We start from the raw sequence: 21,257 nt of genomic DNA on the forward strand, positions 1-21,257 counted from the left end.
TAGCATGAAATAATTAGGTTGTCAGCCTTCCCTAATTTAGCCAATATGGTGTGCCAGTTCTTCATCCATGTTAAGCCCTGATGGATATTTGCAATTGACTTATAAAATATATCTTACTTCATTCTGCTTTATTTTCATAGTCCTGCATCCTCCGATTGATCTTACAGCCCTGTCAATAGCAAACTATTTCAATGTTTCATATTAACTTAAATTATGTTACCTAAAATATTTGGCAATAGGGCGTGTGAAAGATAACCATTTTGATATATTATTTTCCCCAAAATAGCTATGCACCAATTTGTCCTTTTAATGATTTCTCCTTCCTGGAAGTGATAGGTTATTTGTTTCCTAAGCCATTGCCAGTCATATTGTAATATTTTGCAGTGCATCCCCAACATTGTAATATTTTTCTGTCTGTCTCCAAAATCGATCCTCTGTTATATGAACCTCTGTTTAAAATGTAATAATGAATCTTATGGTTGGTACATCTTTTTTCTCTTTAAACACCATTGCAGAAGAGAGCAATTCGTCCCTTGTCTTGTCATCCACTCTTTTAGAGGCTATTCTCATTTCTTGTCTGTATTAGAGTTAACAATACAATTTAAATGCATGTTAACTATAATAGACCAATTGTAAAGAGACTTAAAAATATTGATTATAATCAGCCATATCTCCGCTACATCGTAATAACCAGTGATGTATTTTAAAACATGGATGTTTTGACAGACCTGTAATAAATTCCAGAATAAAGAATCCAGAAAAGTTGAAGATGTTATGGAGTTATTTCCTAATGAAATAATAAAAATGGGTTTCAGCCAGTGTTTCAGTGAAAAATAAAAACATATTAATTATCTAGCATAAATTCAGCACAGTTGCACTATTGTTTACTTGCTGTGGGAACACATTTTCAAGGTCGGTATACCATCTATATATGAGAGCCTGAAATAGTAATGCCTATTTAACCTCGCCTGTTCTAAAACAGTGCCGTTTTTTTATTTTATATTTTTCAATCTTCTGCCATATTCAGGTTCCATCATTTGCTCACCCTCATTTTAAAGTGTTGAAGCATGTATACTAATGTGCTTGCTTAATATTGAATTGCTCTGGGTATGTTTTTTATTTTCTTTTTTAAAGCGAGGACCTTTTTTGATGTCTTTAATGACAAGACCACTGTCTACTTGACCTTTTGTTACCAATGCTTTGAAATGGACATATAGTGGGACTACGCTCATCCCGTAGTACTTTTCTTTGCCTCACCTAATGCTATTTGCTGTTTGAGGGATAATTCCGGCTCCTAATATGGGCTTGTATTAAAATCCGTGAGGGATTATTTTGCGTCTAAAAAGTACACTAAATCATCACACAATATTCTGTATCACATACGTGCATTGTATACAGAACGCAATCATCTTATTTTTACACTACAGCTCACTTCAAAAAAAAGTTTTAGTCCGTCATTGGGTGCAAGTCACACACTTGCTTAAGGGGCCACATTCTAGCTACTAAAAGAAGGATTGTCAAAGCCTATATGTTTGGATTTAATAGGGTAAAACAGGCATGAATACATGCAGTTTACTTGCAAAAGCATGTCAAATCTAAATTTGTTGACTTTACTATTTTTTATTTCTTACAATGTAAGGTAACTCTTAGTTGTGAAATCTGATGAGACGTGTTCTTCAAGGATCAATTTTCTGAGCAGATAGGTTGGACTCCTGCAAACGTGTCAGCCATAAGGCAAAATATCAAGAAATGTTGTGCTTTAATAGTCGCTTGTTTGAGCACATTGCTCGAACTTTATAAGTCGTGCACTTGCTTTGCAAAAGTGAAGGAGGCATTAGAATGTAGGAAAACAGCCACTTAGCAGTTCTGCAACATACGAAATGGGAATAAACTGCAGAGTTCACAACTCGGTTCACATTTGTTTTATTAATATTATTTATTGCTTCGTATTTGTGGTGTGTATGCATGTATTCCTTTGAGTTAAATTGTGCAATCTAGATTCTAGGCTATCATGTTATTTATTTTTTGTTGCCCGTTTGCACCTTTTTACTTTAATTTAATTTGTGCATTTTGTTTCATTCTTTTGTTCTTTACATTCTTTTGTTCACAATGTCAGAAGATGAGTTTATTGACAAACTGCCCACGTTTGAAAGGCGTTGTGAAACCCCTGCAGGTACTGTACCAGCCTACAGGTTTCAAGAAATTTGGAATACTGATCCAAGCCTTCCTCGTGTCTTTTTATTTCTTAAATGCAATCTGAGGCAATATTCTCCATATATTCAGTGCGTCAAAAAGCATATGCATGCGTTTTTCTGAATAGTGGAGCACGTATTGCACAGCAAAAGCAGCAGATTGCATGACAGTTTCTCAAAATAAAGCTTACATTTAAGGGTGTAAAGCAAATCAATGACCCAAGCACCGTTGCATATTTCTCTCTATTAAAATAGTGCATGGTATTTGGTAATGCTACGGAAAGGTCCACCTGCCTTTTTCCAGGTAAAAAAATTTTAGCATGTGGTTTACGGTTACTTTTAAATTATGTTGTGGAAAAATGCCTATTACTGCGTTAACAGGGGTACATTCATATTGCTTTCTGCCTGCTATGGAGTACTCGTTCTGCACACGATCTATTTCAAATGCATTGACCGATTAAACAACAGGACATCACCTACTAAATACAGTGTTGCTAATCCTATGTAGAGCAATCGACAGAATGAATACAGAACTCGTTTTTTCTTAATCACCCACCCATCTCCTCCCGTGCTTCCTGTACCCAGCTTCTGCTTTCTCTGGTGTGCACCAAGAGCAGACGTAGATGTTCCAACCCTTTTTCCCCCCTCCTTAATAGCTTGCCGTGCCTTTCCCTACCCTCTACTACAATCATATAGCTGCTCTGTGTCTGACACTGTGTCCTTCTTTTTCCCTCTCCTTAACCCTTCCCATCCCGCTTCAACTCCTGGCCACACAGAGAATGAACAGCCTTCCCTCGTTTGGTTTGACAGAGGAAAGTTTTATTTGACTTTTGAAGGTAAGTAGTACATAGCATACCAGAGTATACTCTGTCCTTAATACTCTTCCAACCAAACAATTGTGCTTCTATGTCTTTCCTTTAAATAACCTATTCTGTACAAATGCTATGGCTACTTAGGCGCCACGATTTAGGAATCATTTTGATTCAAAGTGCATACTTTTGGCTTTTATCAAGCTTGCTAAAAATCAACCTTCTGCATTATAAAGTGCTATTTCTGATAGTGCTCTTATGAAATCTGTTGTGGTTTATAAAACCTTTTACAAATTATCAGGATTTAAAACGCCTTCGTGTCAGCCAGGATTTAATTTTAACCCTGTTCACACATGAGATAGCGTTAATGTTCTTTCGTCTGTCTGCATGTAAAAAAATGTAAATATATCTGTATGTGTATATTTACATCTATACCGTTAAGTGCATATATTTTTTCTTGTTGCATGTTTAAATGTTTTTAAATGTTGCATTTCCTTCTACGTTAACAGATGGTATGTTTGTTTTTATCCGAGATCTGCAGTCTCATCATGGCACAGCTGTTTTACATTGGCCCGTTTTTTTAATATTTTAAAACGTTCATCTGGCTGAGAATTAACCATACAATCTTACCCGTCTCAAAATGTATTGATTATGGTCACTAAGAATTGATGTACTGCACTAACTGTTGTTTGTGGGAAAAATACGCCTTAAATGCATAGATTTGAGGCGAAAACTCCCCAAATATTGTGAACTCTCCCACACTTTCTAAGATCCAAGGAGACAAATTTTTCTATACTCCTATCTATCAATCAATCAGGGTACTTGTAAAGCGCGCTACCTACCCGTGAGGGTCTCAAGGCGGGGGGGGGGGGGATTGCCGCTACTGCTCGAAGAGCCAGGTCTTGAGGAGTCTTCTGAAGGCGAGTAGGTCTTGGGTCTGACGAAGGTGGGTTGGGAGGGTGTTCCAGGTTTTGGCGGCGAGGTAAGAGAAGGATCTGCCGCCGGCGGTCGTAAGTTGGATGCGAGGGTGAGGTCTGGCGGAGCGGAGCTGGCAGGTGAGGGTGTAGAAGCGGAGTCTGCTGTTCAGGTAGGCTGGTCCGGCGTTGTGGAGTGCTTTGTGTGAGTGGGTGAGGAGCTTGAAGGTGATCCTCTTGTCGATGGGGAGCCAGTGCAGGTCTCTCAGGAGGGGGGTGATGTGGCTGCGGCGGGGGGGCGTTGACAATCAGTCGGGCGGAGGCGTTTTGGATGCGTTGTAGCCACCGTTGGTGTTTGGCTGGGATTCCTGCGTAGAGTGCGTTGCCGTAGTCCAGTCTGCTGCTGATGAGGGCCTGTGTCACTGTTCTTCTTGTTTCGGTCGGGATCCATTTGTAGATCCAGCAGAGCAAGCGTAGGGTGTTGGAGGAGGAGGCGGCGTTGACTTGCTTGGACATGGAGAGGGATGAGTCTAGGATGAATCCTAGGTTGCGTGCGTGGTCGGTTGGTGTCGGTGCTGTCCCTAGAGCGGTCCGCCACCAGGAGTCATCCCAGGCTGAGGGGGTGGGTCCAAGGATGAGGACCTCTGTCTTGTCTGAGTTCAGTTTCAGACGGCTGCTCCTCATCCAGTCGGCGATGGCCTTCATGCCCTTGTGAATGTTGGTTTTGGCGGTGTGGGGGTCCTTGGTGAGGGAGAGGATGAGCTGAGTGTCGTCGGCGTAGGAGATGATGTTGAGGTTGTGGTGGCGGGCCACTTGTGCGAGGGGGGCCATGTATATGTTGAACAGTGTCTGGCTGAGGGATGAGCCCTGGGGGACGCCGCAGATGATGTCGGTGGCTTCTGACCGGAAAGGTGGGAGGCGGATGCTCTGGGTTCTGCCGGAGAGGAAGGACGTGGTCCAGTCAAGGGATTCCGGCTTCTTGGAGGCGTGTCTTTAGGGTGCGGTGGCAGACCGTGTCAAATGCGGCTGACGGGTCCAGGAGTATGAGGGCTGATGTTTCGCCGTTGTCCAGTTGGCGTCTGATGTCGTCTGTGGCGGCGATGAGGGCTGTCGCGGTGCTGCGGTTTCGTCTGAATCCGGATTGGGACGGGACCAGGATGTTGTTATCTTCGAGGTGGCGGGTCAGTTGAATGTTGACGATTTTCTCGATGACCTTTGCATGGAACCAGAGCAGGGAGATGGGTCGGAAGTTCTTGAGGTCCTTGGGGTCCGCCTTGGGCTTTTTGAAGAGGGCGTTTATTTCGGCGTGCTTCCAGCTTTCCGGAAATGTCGCTTTTTCGAAGGAGATGTTGATGACCTTCAGTAGTAGGATGTAGTCCGTGGAGGCGAGTGCGTTGGTTTGGCGAGGTCGGCGATGGAGTCGCTGAACTGAGCCCGGAGTCCGGGGGGTCTGTAGACTAATGTTCCTCTGAGGGTGGTGTTGGGGTCGGTGTGGATCCGGAAGTGCAAGTGTTCAGCGGTGTTGAGGGTGTTGTCTTCGTGGGTGGTGACCTTGAGGGTGGACTTGAAGACTATGGATATTCCTCCTCCGACTCCATAGGCGCGGTCCCTGCGGGTGATCTTGTAGCCGTCCGGGATGGCTATGGCGATGTTGGGTGCCGAGGAGTCGTTCCACCAGGTCTCAGTGAGGTAGGCCACGTCTGGGGCGAAGGTGTCGAGCAGGTCCCATAGCTCGATGGCGTGTTTGTGTGCGGAGCGGGTGTTGAGCAGAATACAGCGCAGGGGGTTGGGTCTAGTTCTAGGAGGTTTGATGGGTCTGTCACAGGTGATGCTGCAGGAGAAGGGTCCATGGGTCTGTTTCGGGGCGGCCTGGAATCAGGTATTGTGTTGGCCTGCGTTGAGTGCGTGGAGGGAGTCAGCGTCGTATCTGAGTCTGGCGTCGTGACGAGCGTGGGGTCCAGGGGTTCTGGAGCTGGGCGCGGTTCCAGGCACGGATGGGCTTGCCTTAGGCGCAGCCGCTCCACCGGCGCGGCCGCGCAGTGGTCTCCATTAAGAAGGGGGCGAGGGAAGGAGCAGCAGCTGGGAGGGGGAGCGGGTGGCGAATTGGGGGCGGGCCGCAGGGGAGGCAGCGGCGGGAGCGGGAAAACGCAAGAACTGCGGAAAAAAACAGGAATCAACAGAGGCAGCAAGGGGGATGCTGACGCGGTGGGGGAACGACCTGGCCTATGAACAGGGTCGAGGGTCGCTCCTATAAACTGTATACTACTTAAAGGCAAACTTAATGTTATGCCGCCAGAAATAGCTATTAAAAAGAGACACCAATTAAGGTTACTCATGTGCAAGATTGAATAGTAGTGCTTTCAGTTCCTGCACAAAGTCTGTTCAATACTGCTGAATTCATTATGGTATTTATGAGGAGTGTGTAGATTGGGTTTGGTGCGTTGAGCAGTTATAAATGGTACCACCCGAGTGGGGAGGGGGGGGGGGGGGGCGGCGGCCGAGCACTTTGCCAGGGCCGGTTGTGGTTCCCAGTCCGACCCTGCTTTTGTAGCTTAAAGCCAAACCCCTCTGCACTTTTATCTGACTTGAGAGGGACCTCTAGTAGCGCCCTGAGGATCTACAGCTCTATGAAAGACCAATAAAGATTTGTATCCGACTCGAAAAGGATCTCTAGTAATGACTTGTGGAACTGCAAAATAGACATATTACCTACTGGAGGTCGCCAGTAGGTAGTTATAGTTAGGACCTATTATCCATAGGAAATCCGCACCATTCTATTTCCAATAACTTTGGCGCCGATTGATGAATCTTGCAAAATTTTCCAAACATTTGTCCAGCTCTCGTCCGCTCCTATCCTGAAAGTTTCACGGTGATTCGTCAAGTGGGGGCCGAGAAAAAAGGGGGGTCCCAAAACGTGTTTTCCCCATGCAATTTCCCATAGGTCCTTTAGCCACAGCTACAGCTTGAACTGCTGAACGGAATTACGCCAAATTTGGCAAAGAGGTAGTCCTTAGTTCAGACTTGTGCCTTTTGCTAACATGGTGTCAATCTGTTCAGTAGTTCCTGGGAAAATTACAGTTAAAATCATTTATATATCTATGTGCGCGGTGAATCCGCTGAGATCACGCGCTGAATGCTAATTGGCTGTCAAGTGGTTATCAACATTTGAAACCAGGAACTGTTGGCAGCCATTTTGTGCCTCGGTAGAAGCGAGGCTGAAGAAGTCAGAGGAATATGTGTGCAAAACTTAGAAAGGGGGCAGGGTAGAAATTATTGTACCTGCTTAGGGGGTCCCAGAAGAACCCCCAGGGCCCACAATTTTTTTTTTTTAAAAAGACCCGGCTGGTGCGTGTAGGGTGCGTGGACTCTGACGTAAAATAAATTAAATAAAACTAAGCTTTTTTTTTTAAATTAGCCACCGGGGGGGACTAAATACGGGGGCAAAATGATTAAATTTTATTGGGGGTGCAGAGGGGCCCCCCAGCCCCGGGGATCGTCACCCCCCCCGCCCCTGGGGGGGAGGGGTCCAAGGTCCCCAAAGCCGTGGGGACCACCACCCCTGGGGTTTTATGTATTGTGGGAGGGGGACTGCATGGCCCCCCTCCTGTAGCACTCGAGGGCCCGTTACCCCCCCCCCCCCCCCCCCCCCCCCCCCCCCCCGGGGCTACAAAAAAAATGGTTGAGGGGGACTGCAACGACTCCAAAGCCCCGGGGTGTCCATCCCGCCCTCCCATAGCAATGAAGTCTGTTCTCTTTCAAAATCTAAATCCGATTGCTTTTCCACATGGAGAGCTGTATTGTAGTTCCCCATGAGGAAAAGCAGTGCCGGCTCCCAAACGCGTAGAAGTTGTGCACCAAAGGTGCTGGAGTCGCGCACCCTACAGATTGAGCCGTGCATCCAGCGTGTGCACACCAGGGGGCCGCACTGAGCGCTGCTCTGGGTGCGCTACTTTTAATTTTATCGTAAAAAATAGCCCCCATCAGTAATTTCTAATATCCCCTGGGACTCTATCCCCCGGGTCTTATAAAAAATGTTGGGGACTGTGGGGGGAGCCACAATGCCCCCACGGTCCTGCCGGCTCCCCGCATCCTTCGGGAGCCGGCATTGCTTTTCCACATGGGGAGATGCTAACTTGCATGTGGAAAAGCAATCTCGTTTGGATTTTGAAAGTGAGAACAGATTTCACTGCTATGTCTTTCAAAATCCGAACCAAGGGGCATATTATCAAGCAGGAAGAATAAAATTATCTCAGTTTTAATGGGCTTGATAATATGGCCTTTTGAATTCCAAAAGAAACCAATGTTCTGGTGTGAACATGGGCTACTATTGGAAAGTGGTGCAAGGGTGTTGTAAATCTGGTTTGGATTTTGAAAGAGAGAGCAGGGTGCATCTGTAGGGTAAGTGCAGGTTAGTGTAGGGATAACAAATACTATTCTAACTCCAGGAGAGTGCATCTGTACGGTATGTTGAATCTGTGGGCTATTTGCTGGATAGTGTATGAGTAACAATTACTATGAAAATAAAGTTAAAGGGGAAGGAGACCAGCACTTGGTGAACCTGGAAGAAGAGAAAGTGACGAGAGATGATTTCCGAAGGGTGTTTACGTTTGAGAGCCTGGTTAATCATTAAATGGGGTCTGGCAGATAAGTACGTACTTATTCTGCAAGAAACCTTTCGGGGTCCTGCGAAAGCAAGTCATCTTCAATAATTGCCTCCACCTGCGTGTACTTGCAAGGTCATCTGATTTGCTCGTATGTTAAAAACAGAAACTTTCTACACCTCTTTAGGTCTCGGCTAGCGCAGGCTGCGCTTGCGCTGTCTCGCTCGCGAGATCTTATGTCTCTAGTAGTGGGGCTTGAACCCGCCCCTCTTCTCCATTGGCTGGCCTCCTAAACGGCGGCCAGCCATTGGAGAAGAGGTCCAAGTGATGTCATTCTTTGTATCTAAGCCCCGTCCTTTTCGGATTGGGGGGCGTGTTTTTTGACTTTCTTTCTAGGCTATAAACAACAGTCAAAAACACGCCCCCCCAGTCTGAAAAGGACGGGGTTTAGATCCAAAGAAGAACCAAGCCCTGTCCTTTTAAGACTGGGGGGGGGGCATGTTTTTGACTGTTTGCATCCTAGAAAGAAAGTCAAAAACACGCCCCCAGTCTGAAAAGGACGGGGCTTCGAAACACTGGAAAAAGCAAAATTGGCAAATTAGCACAGAGTTCTACGGAATATTTTGGAAATCGAATAAACAAATAATTAGATTACGAAATTAGTTTATTAATTAACTGTTTAACATCAGTTTTGTGTGGAGGAGTGAGGACGAAGAAAGGACACCCCCTTGTTTTTATACCGAGGGCTATGTTTGGTCTTCAGCAGAAATGTGCTATAAAAAGACAAGGCTAATACCCGACCTGGCACATAACAACCACTCTGACAGACACCTGTGACCTCTAGTCACTCAGTAAAGCTAATGTACGACTGAAAATGTGAGTGAAAAAGCTCATCATCACCGCCGCGTGCCTGCGCCATTTTCGATCCTGACAAGCACGTCATTAGACCAGCACCTTCCACGGCGACAGGGGCATGTTTACACACTGCTCATTAATCATGTCCATCTCACATTTGCGCTGATACCATTGTATTAGTGGCTGAGGTTCGGCATGAAATTAGATTGTGTCCCTCCGCCGACTCATAAATCATCCCTGAAACATGCAATTAGCAGCTACTTGTACACATTAATTATCTGTGTGAAAATCAGCTATCTGAACCTCCAGGACAGTTGACTCGGATCTTCCCTCCTGGCCCACCGTCTCCACTTCATTCTCAAAGTTTACTAGCGTATAATCGTGCGCTTTGCAAAAACTTTGTTGAAATCGAAACCTTTGCTCATTCCTAAAGATACCTTCATGTGTATTTGCTGCTGATTACGAGCTGCTTGTACATTTTAACTGTTGTATTTATTTGTAAAATTGCCGCACTCTGTCACTTTATGCACTGTTAGCGCCTGAGGCGGAAAGCCGGGCGACTTTTAGGCTCTCATTTTTACCTCTGTTATTTTAAATTTGTATCACTCACCCCTCTGTCTCCGGTGAATTTGGCCATGTTCCGCTGCTCCCACTGTCCTGTACCCTTTCAGCCATTCATGAGCTGAAGGCTACTCTGGGACCAGTAGGCCGATTCTCAGTTTTGGCAGCCATCTTGTGGGGAGGCTGGATCGCCGGTCGGCAGGTCGGCAGACTAGTGGTGCTGACTCGGACCAGTGACGCTATATATTTAGTTGCCTCCGGCTCCGCGCAGCGGACGTGAGCAGCGGGCGCCTTCCTTCGCGCCAAAGGAGTGCCTATGGAAAGCCTGTCTGCGCCCGTCAGCGTCCCGGAGGCGGACGGGCATGGGGGGGGGGGGGCTGGAACTTTGCTTTTTTCTACCAGTATGCTGCAATATACAGCGACTGAGGTTCTTGTTCTTAGGGTTAAGGCTGGTAAGTGCTGCACTGTCTTTCCTAGTCGGCATAGAGAAAGGAGGCGGTGCCCCGGCTGTGGATGGTTACCTATAAATGCCCCGTTCACCTCCCCTTATAACCTGCTTACATCAAGCACATGCTTACTACTAAATACTAGATCTCTCAACAAGCATGCTTTAGATCTCTATACTCTACTGTATGAGACCAAACCTATTTGCCTGTTCTTAACTGAAACGTGGTTGAGTGATTGCTAGAGTCCTGACATAGCCTCTGCTATCCCACCCAACTATGTCATCTTTAGGAAAGACAGGGTCAACGGGAGGGGGGGGGGGTTGCACTGGTGGTGGACAGACGTTTCACCTACTCAATCATTCAAATCGAGGAGATTCATGGGTGTGAGGCCCTGGGTTTTAACCTCTCCGTGTCCCCGCGCCAATCCTGTTCTGGGCTACTGATTTACAGGCTGCCTGGCACCATGGGCGCCTTTCACAAGGAGCTCCATGTGGTGGTCTCTGCGCTTTGCTTAAAAATTGATCACTGCCTTCTTTTGGGAGATTTTAATATTCACATGGACACCAGGGATGAGGTTGACACTGTTAAGCTCCTGGATATTGCTTCTCCGCTGGGTCTCATTCCTTTTCTCTCCGTTCCCACCCACAATAAAGGTCATACACTTGACCAGATCTTCTCTACCATTCCAATTGGTATTTCCTCCCTGGTTCCTGTGTTGTGGTCAGATCATTACCCAGGGAACTTCCAGATCTTTCATTCAGATAAATCACCCTCTAATCTGCATGGCCGTTTCTCCCAAACTTCGCGAGCCTATCTTCGTGTCTCCCCTGATATGCTGGTACAAGCTTTAGAGTCCCATCCTTGCGAGCTGTCAAGCAATTTAGAGACCGATTTGGACCTTCTGCAGACTTGGTTTGTGGAAAGACTGGACGAATTAGCCCTGGTGGCGACTGCCCGCAGGCCTATCTGCCGCACGTCAGCCCCTTTCGTTTCAGCTGCACTGGCGGAGTAGCGGCGGCTTTGTAAGAAACCCGAAAGGGAGGGCGCCGCAAGTATGACATTAGTGCCAAATTGGCTTATAAAGAATCTATCAAATTATACCATAGTGACATTATCTCAGAAAAGAAAGCCTACCTAGCCGGCAGAATTTAAGCAGCTCTGAACACTAGCAAAGAAATATTTTCCATTGTCAAGGAATTTATGTCCCCCACTTTGAGCACGCCTACCTGCTCTCTTTCTGAAGCTTGGGTTTTTTCAACTTGCCGATTTCTTTGCGAATAAAATCAAGTCTATTCAGAGCTCTTTCCTTCCTTCCGGTGCAACGGTGGCTTCCAGTGCGAGGGTCCCTACCTCTCCGCCCTTTCTGATGATGCTCCTGTCCTTTCCTCCTTCCCCGCCCTCTCCTTGCCAGTTTCACTGGAACTTCTGGCCAAACTCAAATCAGGTTCCCCTTTGGACCCTTGTCCAGCCAAATTTGTTGTGAAATCGGCACAAGCGATCAATGCCTTAATTAATCCAGTCCTTAACCTTTCACTTAGTTTAGGAGTGGTTCCTTTGGCTTGGAAACCTTGGCCAAGAACCTAGGAGTGGTAATTGTTAACGGTCTCACTCTGAAGCCCCAGATTCTTGGCCTTGCTGGTAAATGCTTTGGCATTCTTAAGATGTTGAGGAAATTTCTTCCGCTGCTGTCCTTCGCCCATAGAAAGATTACGGTGCAGGCTTTAATAGGCTCTCGCTTAGACTATGCAAACGCGTTATATCTCGGACTCCCGGAGTACCTTTTATCGCGTCTCCAAATAGTCCAAAATTCTGCTGCACGCGCCATCGCTGCCCTTCATCGGAGATCCAGCGCTAAAGAACTCTTGAAAACTCTACATTGGCTTCCCATTCGGAAGCGTATTGTTTTCAAGACAATGACACTGGCTTTTAAAGCTCTCCACAGAACTGGTGCAAAGTATATTAGTCAGCGGCTGACTTTTTACCAGCCATCTAGATCACTGAGGTCAGCGTCGCAAGCCTTGGCCGCCGTTCCTGGTATTCGGCGTGCCCGTATTGGAGACCGTTCTTTCAGACGCATAGCACCACAATTGTGGAATTCCTTGCCTATCACTCTGAGAAAGACTGGCACATTGTTAGCTTTTAGGAAAGATCTGAAATCTTGGCTTTTCATTCAGTAGATCTGGTCGTCCTTTGCCTGCCCTGCTCCGCATCAGGTTAGCATTCGGAGTAGCTGAGCGCTATACAAAACACGCAATAACATAACATAACATCGTTTCGGGAATACATTTCACAGACGAAACAAATTAAAAGTTCGTTATTGACGTGGACTGGTTAAAATAGCTCAGGAGGTTAAGCGCCGGCTGTTAAGTTCTGCTCAGATTTGTGTTCAAAGTATGGATAGTATGTTGCCATTCAAAGCCTTTTACTCAGCCTTTCATTCGTCTGAGGTTGATAAAAGGAGGACCAGTGCGCTGCAATTTAATTAACGCTTGATAGTCGGAGAGGTGTAAAGGTGTGCGACCCTGCCAGCGTTTGAAGTTATATGCGAGTCAGTTACTAAACCTGTACCTCAAAGCACTTAAAAGCAGTTATGTAGTCATTCTCAACGTTATTGCCATAAAAAGATCACACAACTGACTAAAGCATGCTGAGAAATTGGGTACCGGGAAATTGTGGAGAGGGCGTAAAAGTAGGCAAAACACCTCTCCTACGCCTCTTAAAACAACTGAACATCAAACGTTCTTAGCAACAAAACTCGCATCTCGATGTTTTTTGATTTTTAGCGGTACTGGCAAAAGCAACAAGTCTCGTTTTTTTATCGTTCACAAAAGGCTATTTTTTTTTTGTTTCCTCCTTTAACCTTTTCGTCTCGTTTCCCCACAGTTCTGGACTGTCTATTTTTTTTTTTAAACAATCGCTTTTATCCTCCTCTCACAATGAAAGAGTCGAACAAACAATGTACAGTTAATGTGGGCGGCCTTTTATTTTTCGTTTATTTGTGTGGATATGAGTTTCATGGGGTGCTCTCACGCTGCAGGTGGGGGGCAATTAGCACTCATCACCTTGTGCAGTAAGGCGCTCGAAAATAGATGTGCCCCTCCTCCTTTTCCACCCCACAGACCCCCAGCAATTAAGACGCAGCCTTTTACCAGAAAAATCAAACGCTGCCGGAGAAGGTTTGTGTTGTTATTTATGGAACCCGCGATTGTTTTATAAAAGCGGGTGTGACTGGCTGTCTTTACTCGCTGTCACTGACGTTACTTAGTTATGTAGCGCCCACGTTGGACCAAACCACCTCTTCGCTCAGAGAATTTACTGAGTTTTGAAAAATATTCAAACAGCAGCTGAATGCTAGAAATGGTGTATTAAATATGTTACGCCTGTATATCTGTGTCGTGTTCATTATAAACTTTTAAATACAATGTATATCTCCATTTCTTTATATTATAAAACGCGTAAAAGTGCTGTGATCCGATTAAATTGTCTTCTTATTACAGATACTAGCTCAGTGGCGCATTCACCTGCTGTAGATTCTGAATGCGGTTAATAAGTCACAAACGTTCAATCAACTCTTCGTCCTCCCGGTGTCGATGAATTGAGTACATCACATTTTGTAGAACATATATTGATATTTGCTGCACCAACTAGCACCAAACACGGTGGTATGCCCCACTTTGAGCCTATGTGATACTGTTAGTCAATAATTGATTTTAAAATGTATGTGGGGTTCGCTACTTTTTTTCTGTTGCGGTAAATACGATTTAAAAAAAATGAGAAGACCAAATTTAGTTTTGCGCTTTTCATTTTTATACGAATCCCTTGATGTCACTAATAAAATTAAATTGAAATGCACACAACATGTTTTATCGCTTTACCACCTTTTTTTTTTTTTTACAGGAAGCAATCAAACCTTGTTTGCAATTTAAGTTGTAAGCAATGGTCAAATGCAAACAAAACTATCTGAAGGACAGCATATATTTCAGGCCAAAATCCTGCACTAGTTGTTCCAAGGGGACATTTTTTCAAGCATGCCCCGAATTCTGATGGTGAGAGAATTCATGCTATTGTGGGACATGCCGCCAATACCCCTACAAGTGGCTACTGGTTCTGGCAGTGAGGATTTGACGAAATCAGATTAAGATTGGACAGAAACACTTGTTTAAATGCACTTTCTTTAGTCTTCCCCGATTCTTCAAGAAACCCTTGACTTGTGGGCGATATGCCCCCCCCCCCCCCCCGCCTAGTTGCTAAAATATTCACAGTTTAACTAAGCCCCTACTTAAACTTTTGCACTGTAGCAAAACAAGTCAAAAATACATTTTGCTCCATGTTTTCATCGAAGTAGGGAAGGTGCCTTCAGAGATCAGATCAAAGCTGTAGTTTTGCACCAGGGAGAAAAATAGCGCAATTTATTTACTCTTTCATTCTTGCACGCACTCACATTCCACCTGTACACTTTCTCTCTCACCTCACTTGCTGGCTGTCTGTTTCCTATCAGGGTCTGGGAGAGAGTCGGTTGAGGATGGGAGAGGGAGGGGCTAGCTAAAGGTGACCAATGGCTGAGAACAGTTGTTTGGGGGGGGAAGGGGCGGGGTTAATGAGGTGAGTGAAATGGACGCGCAGATGTTGGTAGCGGCAGAGGTGAGGTGGAGTGGGAGATTAGGGCAGGAGGCAGCTGAGCGAAATCACTTTTACCGCATTTAGGAGGTCAATTTCTCACAGGCATTGCCTCTCTCATTCTCTCTCTCACACACACGCACACACACACACACACACACACACACACACACACACACACACACACACACACACACACACACACACACACACACACACACCACTCTTTCCAACTCAGTCTTGCACACTGTGGTCTCTCACATGGACACCTATGCACAGACTAGTGTGCTTATTCATTCAGTCTCTCTATCGCACATTCATTCTTGCACGCATTCACATTCGCGCCCATACACTTTCTCTCTAACCTCACTTGCTGGCTGTCTGTTTCCTAACAGGGTCTGGGAGGGAGTCGGTTGAGGACGGGAGAGGGAGGGGCTAGCTAAAGGTGACCGATGGTTGAGAACTCACTCTTCACTACTCACTCTTCACTACTCACTCTTCACTACTCACTCTACTACTCACTACTCACTCTACTACTCATTCTCTACTACTCTCTACTACTGACTCTACTACTCACAATACTCACTATCACTCACTCTAGTACTCTCTACAACTCTCTACTACTCGCTAGTACTCCCTCTACTACTCTACTACACTCTCTACTCCTCTACTACGCACTCTCTACTCCTCTACTACGAACTCTCTATTACACACTCACTACTCCTCTACTACGCACTCTACTAACTTTCTACTACTTACTATTACTCACTTTCTACTACCCTCTACTCACTCTCTACTACTCACTTTCTACTACTCTCTAATCACACTCTACTAAGCGCTCTCTACAACTCTATACTACTCTACTACTCACTCTCTCCTACTCACTCTATAGTACTCACTCTAATACTCTCGATTTCTCACTCTCTACTACTCTCTGGTACACTTTACTGACTCTTTAATACTCACTACTACTACTCTGCTACTATGTGAGAGAGACAGCAGTGTAAGAGACAGCAGTATGAGAGACATTTCAATTGTTTTATTTTTTTAAACCTAAATAAAACGCATTTTTATTTGCAATGTCAATAGCTCAAACTCTGCGTAAATACGCAACCTATTGCAGTGCAAATGCAATTGGTCTCGCATTTGCAAGAGATTAAGCTATTTGCATTGTACATGATATATTTGTTTTCAAAACCAACACATAAATAAAAAATTTGTCATGTACAGTGCCAATAGCTCTACCTTTTGCAAAGGCGAGACTGTTGCATTGTAAATGCTTGTTTTCATTGGTTGTGAAGCATTGTAAGAAGACTTATTCCCGACCAATCCCTTTCCTTGCGCAGATTTTGAAAAACATTTGATTGGCTGTTGTGTGGTTAACTCTACCTACTGATCCTAATGTTGATTGGCTTGTTTTTTCTTTGTGACGTTACGATACCCTCACCATGTACGTATCCCATTTTGTGAAGCACTTTATTTTACAATGCGTTTCAAAAACTAGTTGTGGTAGGGTGTTAAACTTAAACTGTGTACTCTGCTTATGAGTTTGTTGACTGTAAAGGTATTTAAAAATATTTTTCCATTTTCTATTCTATCACAATTGTGCTGACTTTTCTCCTTTAGTGCAGAGTACTATGTTCTTTTATTAAATGTATAATTTTTCAAACCATTTGAAGAGAAAAGGTCAAGGCGCACCTCTTAAACTTTCTTAGAAACTGTTATCTCTATTAAGGTAAACAATAATGATCACATCAACTATTTCTTGTATTCTTGAGGTTTCTTTATTCAATTCAGTTGAAAAGCTATACACAGGGTCTACAGCCTTTTCAAACCATCCTTGAAAGAAAAATGCTCATGTTTTCAAAATATTTTTTTTTTGTAACTTTTTATTGGCAATAAAGAAAACATAAACAAACAAACAAGGCAATAGAAGGCAATACAGTTGGATACGTGTTCAAGGGGGGAAGGAAGGCGCATTACAATTTAATACAAATCATCCGTGCAGAAACGGGGGGGGGGGAGCAGGGGGGATACAGAATCATATCACATTAGGACTAGACAGCACTAGGATTGTCGGGTCAGGGGGACAGAGTTACATCCAGAATATCGGTGAGGGGAGGTGTGCAAACATCACCCCGGTACGAGTTCCACTGTCCCCAAATTTTACCCCACTTTGGTCTGCCTCGCGCTACATACACCGTTTTCTCCCAAAACATACACCAATCCATATTCTCCTTCCATGCCGAGATAGTGGGCGGTCTCTGGGACCCCCACAACTGTGCTATATCTCTCTTGGCGATCATATTCCCAAGGGTCGCCCACCGAGTCTGCGCCACATCATAATCAGTCGGTTCCCAAACGTTCAGCAAACAACGCCTGGCTTCGGGCAGCAGTGGAACACCCGTGACTTCCTCCATTACTGCATGCACTCGATTCCAAAACACTACCACCTCCGGGCACTCCCAAATTATGTGGAGGAAAGTACCAGTCAAGCCGCATCTACGATTACATAACCCATCCACAGACTAACCCATACGAATCCGGCGAGGGCCAGTCACGTAAATCCGATGCAGGATCTTAAGCACAAGACGGAGATGGGCTGGAATCGCAACCTTCTTGGGTGAGGATATCGCAGATTGCCAGTTCTCATCATCCAGCTCTAAAAAGTCACTGGTCCAAACCTCTCTGAGGTGCACCAGCAGGTCTGTACGATCGTTAATCAATTTCTTGTATATCAAAGAGATAGTGCTGTCTGGAACGTATCCGTCAAGCACCCGATCTGTGAGTGGGGATGATTCTGGGATAGCAACACCGGCAGGAAAAACCGAACTCAACGCATGGCGGACCTGTACATAGCGGAAGAACTCCTTGTAACTAAGTTCATATTTTACTTTCAACTCCTCGAAGGTCTTAATCCTATCTTTGGTCCAGAGATCCCTAATCTTACAAATACCGATCATATCCCACTTCTCGAAGCCTTTCGTCTTCCACAAGTTGCCCAGTCTCTCGGACACATAGAGCTGAGTCGCCCGGGTCAGTCGATCAGTCCACCCCATTGCTGCATTCGCACACTGCCACACTCGCACTGCTATCTTAGTGGGTCCCGAAAGTTTCCCTCAGACAGATTTGGAGTAAAGCGCCCAATTATAATCTCCACTTGGCAGCTGCCACTTATCCATCTCAAACGCAGGGTTTAACGCGGGGCCGTACATTGCATGATTAATCGCTACCAGCTGAGAGGCCCAGTAGTATCTCTTGATATCTGGGAGTGCAAAACCGCCGTCATACCAGGGAAGCGTCAGCTTGGCGAGGGCGATACGCGGACGTCCACCCCATATCAACCGCGTCTGCAGACTCCCCACCTCCAGGAAGTAACTCGCTGGAATGACCTCAAACGTGTTCTGAAGCGCGTACAAAAACTGTGGTAAAGACATCATTTTGAAAAGAGCTGCACGCCCGAGGCGGGACAATGGCAGACCACACCAGGCCGCAATGTCAGATTTTAACCGCTGGAGGTGTGGAAGGAGATTACGCTTGTAACGAACAACGGGGTCTAATGAAATTAAGACCCCCAGGTATTTAAATCCCATCTGCGTCACCTGTATGGGGCAGACGCGTGGCAAAGGGGGAGTGTCCCCCAAGAGTACATAAAGACAGGACTTAGTCCAATTATTCACAAGGCCGGAGTTCCTCCCAAATGAGTTAAGCACATCAAATAATACTATCAACGACTTCCGAGGCGACGTAAGATACAGCAGGTTGTCATCTGCATAGAGTGATATTAGATCCTCAAAATCAGGGGTCCACTGAATACCCTTAAGCTATGGTTCCCACCGCAGCCAGACAGCCAAGGGCTCCAATGCGAGGGCGAAAAGAAGTGGGGACAACAGGCACCCCTGTCGCGTGCCCCTCCCCAGGACAAAGGACTTAGAGACCCGACCATTCACCACAGGCTGAGCCAGTGGTTCCTCATACAGGAGTTTTACCCAGCCGATAAAACCAGGACCAAAACCGAACTTTGCAAGAGCAGCCCAGAGATATGGCCATTCCACTGTATCAAAGGTCATCGTAGCATCCAAGGAAACCAAGATGGCCGGTTCACGCAGTGACGCCGCTCTCGCCAGGACACCATGCAGGAGCCGCAAGTTCAATGCTGTATTACGATGCGGAATGAAACCAGATTGATCCAGATGGATCAGATCACCGATCACCTTTATCAATCGGTTTGCCAACAATTTTGCAAGGATCTTGGGCTCTGCATTCAGGAGCGATATAGGCCTATAGGATGTGCAGCGATCCCACGGTTTCCCCTCCTTGTGAATCACCACGATGGTCGCAAGTCGCTGATCACGAGGAAGGAAGCCGATATCTCGTGATTCCAAGAACATATCACGAAGATACGGCGCCATTTTGGCAGGGCGCAGCTTATAAAGCTTGATGGGAAGACCATTAGGGCCCATAGATTTTCCGGGACGGAAAGCAAGTGCCACCTCATCGTCAGAAAATGCTGCGTCCATCAGATCCCTATCTGGGTCCGACAGGCGAGGCAACGCAATGTCCCTTAACAGCAGATGCGAGTCTTCTTCTGGTCTGTCCGAGACTGGGAAATATACATTTTGAAAATGTTCAGCAAAACACTCCACAATCTCAACCGGGTCTGTCACACGCACTCAATCAGCGCTCTCAACCACAGGAACCACACGATACGCCCTCTCCTTTCTGTCCAACCAAGCAATCAGCTTCCCAGCCTTGTCTCCCACATCATACAGCCGTCCCTGCTGCTCTCTACTCATAGCTCTAGCAGCGTCCGTTACCAGGGCTCTATAATCGAGTTGTTTGAGACTAAGGACATGCACTTTATCATGAGTGATACCCAACTCCCAATCCCCTTCCAGCTCAGCTATTTCGGTCTCAAGGCGGACCACCGCCTCATTTTTGCTTTTCTTGGCGCCAGCGATTAACGATAGCGCCTGACCACGGATGACCGCCTTAAAAGCCTCCCACAGCGAAACAGCAAAATAGTGATCCAAAGACTTATTCAACTCTGTCCGTGTTTTGGGGTTACGGAGATGCCAAGGATTGATCGGAGCCACTCGACCCTCGGAACCCATCTTCGTGTCCATCAAAAGCCACAGTGGGGAGTGATCCGAAATACCCCTGGCCAGGTGCCTGACTTCCCTAACCGAAGAGGCATGCGCTGCTGGCATGAAGACATAGTCAAGCCTAGAGAGACTACCGTGTGCACCAGAGTGAAATGTGTATTGCGCCTGTCCCGGATGCAGCAGCCTCCAACAATCTACCAGTCCCAGCGTCTCCAAAAAGCCACTCAAGCAAGACTGTGATCTCATGAGGTCCCTCTGGTCTGAGGCCTGAGGTCTGCAGACCAGGTGGAACATACACAGAAAGCAGTGAGATAGTCTTCCCCTCCCACCTACCAGTGAGCGCAGCATAGTGTCCCCTATCGTCAAGGATTATGTCGTCCAACTCCAGGGGGAGGGAACTCCTAACCAGGATACCCACCCCTCTAGATCCAGTAGTAAAGCCAGAGTGTGCAATTAGTCGATATCCTCGCCGATTCAGAGCATGGCATGTGTTTCCGATCAGATGCGTCTCTTGCAATTAAACTACGTCAGGGGAGAGGCATCTAAAGAGCTGCAACACTACTCCACGTTTTACCCTATCCCCCAACCCGTTAACATTCCAACACAATAACTTCAACCCATCCCGGAAGTAAGTGCAGAATCCACCCCACAACGAACAGTACACCCAGATCATGATGCGAAATAATGCGTTGCCTTGAAACAAAATGAAACACACCCAGACCCCCCCCACCCCCCCAACAGTACCCGAAACACACCCCTCCACCCTTCACCCCTGCTTTAGACTCAAAAGCCACCCCAACTTGCAGTGTGCCTGTTGCCCTAACATTAAACTAGTCTACAAAAAGAATCCCGGAGGAGGGAGATTCCCATCCCCCTCGCCACCTCTGGGTATAACGCCATAAAGTATAGCAAATTCAAAAGTCATCAAACCACAGAGCTGCCAGTTGTGTGCACTGTCCGGAGACCAGCAACCACTTCTCATTCTTGTTCCAACGGGCCACCTTCAGCACCTCCAGAATGTTCAGAGCGATCATGCTGTGTAGACAACGTATCAAGCCAGTCACTCACTGTCTCGGGGCGCTCAAAGAAGAACGTCCGATCATTATATTCCAACACGTAGCCGAGTTGGAAAAAGCATCGCATATTTCATACCCATG

At 46.1% G+C, this 21,257-nt stretch overlaps 1 protein-coding gene across 5 annotated transcripts in view; it reads left to right on the forward strand.

The window, feature by feature from the left end:
• SGIP1 (SH3GL interacting endocytic adaptor 1) overlaps positions 1–21,257 on the forward strand; it is a 1,273,000-nt gene that overhangs the window by 913,091 nt on the left and 338,652 nt on the right. For 3 of the 5 annotated variants that reach the window (XM_086953766.1, XM_086953772.1, XM_086953779.1), the window contains exon 15: positions 2,969–3,028. The exons of the other annotated variants lie outside the window; for them this stretch is intronic. In XM_086953766.1, the coding sequence (XP_086809892.1) occupies positions 2,969–3,028 (60 nt within the window). The remainder of the gene's footprint in view (positions 1–2,968; positions 3,029–21,257) is intronic. 5 annotated transcript variants of the gene reach the window in all.

This window comes from Lissotriton vulgaris, chromosome 1_1 (assembly GCF_964263255.1).
Source record: "Lissotriton vulgaris chromosome 1_1, aLisVul1.2, whole genome shotgun sequence".
In the NCBI taxonomy this organism is placed as follows: Eukaryota; Metazoa; Chordata; class Amphibia; order Caudata; family Salamandridae; genus Lissotriton; species Lissotriton vulgaris.